The sequence below is a fragment of the Anopheles cruzii genome, unplaced genomic scaffold, assembly GCF_943734635.1.
Source record: "Anopheles cruzii unplaced genomic scaffold, idAnoCruzAS_RS32_06 scaffold02656_ctg1, whole genome shotgun sequence".
Lineage (NCBI taxonomy): Eukaryota > Metazoa > Arthropoda > Insecta > Diptera > Culicidae > Anopheles > Anopheles cruzii.
Genome location: NW_026456241.1, coordinates 333 through 2,933, shown reverse-complemented (window position 1 = coordinate 2,933; position 2,601 = coordinate 333). Strand labels below are relative to the sequence as shown.

The window sequence follows — 2,601 nt, the reverse complement described above, 5'->3', positions numbered from 1 at the left end:
AAAGGTTTTTCACCGGTGTGAGTGCGGATATGGGTTTTCAGTAACCATGACCGAGCAAACTTGGCGGAGCAATGAGGACATTGATGATTCAGTTCCTTGTTGTGTATTGCCATATGGTTCCTCTGGTTGCTTGCCGAATGAAACGCTTTGTCACATATTTTACACTTGAAAGGCTTTTCGCCGGTGTGAGTGCGGATATGATCTTCCAGTTTGCATGACCGTTCAAACTTGGCTGGACAATTCGGGCACTGGTGTTTGTGTTTGTTATTTACATTACCACTGCCATTCGAGTCAAGCTCTGTCGACACGAAAAATTCCGGTTTAATGAGATTGCTTTGTGAGCGCCGTTGTTCATTCGACGTCGACGGTTGCTGCTGATCAATTATTGAGATAGACTTGTTACCTGTGAGTCCTGACTTTCCTCGATCGCTAATATCTGTTTGATTTAACAAGTGCTGATTTCCGAAATGTGCTGCTGCGACAAGCGGTTCTTTTTCCATCTGACGGTGGGAATGCAGCAGATCTGTTTGGAGGGTATTATTCTCATGTTTCAGATCAACATCGGATGGCTGCAGATGCTGTTGTTGCGGTTCTTCCGGTTCACATTTTAAAATAATTTCCAACGATTGTTCCTCGGTTTCAAACAAATCGTCATGTTGACTACCATCGTATGTCTTGGTTGTCTGTTGCGAATCTTGTTGGTTCGATTGTGTGCCATTCACGGAATCTGTTGTGGCAAGCTCCTTTTTCACCCACACTGATTCAGCACCGCTTGTCGCATGCGTATAATCGTCAGGTTGATCTGCATTTGTTTCGCTTTTGATAAAATGAGTGTGAGTCGGTTCTGCTATAAATCGGTCAACCATCGCAACATTCCTTGTGCAGCGCCAGCGGAACGTAAACAGAGCATTCAGACGCGATTTACAGGTGCTACACAAATACGATGTACATTGTTCTGATGGCAGCAACTGTAAACAGATGAGGAGATATTGTCAATAATGTCCGTAACCGAGAGCTTCTTTTAAAGCGACGAACTACCTGAACGTTTGTATGTTCGAAGATTTTTTGATAGAGATAGCGTCCCAATTCGTCGGAAGTCAGCGGCTCCAAAGTAGAATCTGTCGATAGACACATTCGGCATAAGCAAGGTATCCTGGAAAGAAACGCGTGGTTATACCTATTTATTCTTGTTTACCGTCAACTCACTCGGAGTCCGCTTTTTCGCTGTGAAGTACTAAATTGTTCATTTTCACTGCAGGCGTTTATTGTAAAGGAATAGAAACTACTTTGCAATTGCTCACAAAATACATAAATGAAAGGATTGTTCCTGTTTATTTTCGTTTATTTTGACAGTTTGTGAGCGACCCGGGAAACAAAACATTGGAACTCACCGAAGCTGTGGGTAGCAGTTAACTGCGCCTGAATGTTTAGATGCATCTAAATTTAGATGTACTCAGTTTGATCTTTCGAAAAATAACTGCGGTGCCACACGGCACATAACAATGGATATAACAGCCTCCTACCGCGACAATTTTGACAGTAAAGCGATCAGTAGGTGTCAAAAGCGTTGTGGGTCAGCAGACCCATAACGTGTTACGTGTAACAGTTATGCACAGTGTGGCAACGCAGTAATAACAAGCGTTTGTTTACAAACGTAAGGATAATGTAAGTTCTTATTTGTGAAGTTTTTTTTAATTTTGACCAAAATTTTTTATTATATTGACACGCCGATATCGGGAATCGAAACCATCGGCGGCTGCGTGACAGCGACGAGCGTTACCGACTGCTCTATCAACGGTGGTCAAATTACTTAACATTCTTCTTCTTCTTCTTTTTGGCGCTACAACCGCTGCGCGGTCTTGGCCTGCACCAGAGACAATGTTAATCTCTGGTGCTCTCTCTAACATTGCATTTTTACGGGCGGGATTGTTAGCCCCGCGCCAACCCCCCTATCACGCCGGTATCGGGAATCGAAACCATGGCCGGTTGAGTTACAACCGATCCCGGGATTCGAACCACGGCCAGCTGCGCTGACAGCGAAGAGCGTTACCGACTGCTCTATCAGACATTAGTTACATCAGACATTTATCACAAATTACTTAACATTAGCGTTACAAAATTAAATTACTTAACGAAAAAGGCAGAGAAAATCAGGATAGTGACGTTATCGATCCTTGTTATGAATTTTTATGTGCTGCCTTAGATTTTCTGCCGCATGGAACGCTTTATCACATATTTGGCACTTAAAAGGTTTTTCCCCAGTGTGAGTGCGAATGTGATTCTTTAATTGACACGACTTTGGGAACGTAGCCGAACAATGAGGACATTTATGATGTAGATCTTTGTTGTGAATTTTTATATGCTGCCTCAGATCTTTTGCCGAATGAAACGCTTTTCTACAAACTTCACACTCAAAAGGCTTTTCTCCGGTGTGAGTGCGGATATGAATTTTTAATTTATATGCAAACGGGAACTTTGCTGGGCATTGCGGACAGTAATGATGCTGGTCCTTATTGTGAATTTTCATGTGCTGGTATATGTTCTCTGCTCTATGAAATGCTTTGTTGCAGATTTTGCATATAAAAGGTTTTTCACCTGTAT

At 42.6% G+C, this 2,601-nt stretch overlaps 1 protein-coding gene across 1 annotated transcript; it reads right to left on the bottom strand.

Moving 5' to 3' along the window:
• Positions 1-13: 13 nt before the first annotated feature.
• LOC128276835 (homeotic protein spalt-major-like) lies at positions 14-1,308 on the bottom strand (the record flags this gene model as incomplete). The annotated part of the gene is made up of 3 exons (XM_053015293.1): positions 1,207-1,308; positions 1,039-1,153; positions 14-968 (listed from the first exon to the last, which is right to left on the bottom strand). Coding segments are annotated over exons 1-3 (1,111 nt in total), but the record flags the coding sequence as incomplete, so codon positions are not given.
• Between the last annotated feature and the right edge of the window lie 1,293 nt (positions 1,309-2,601).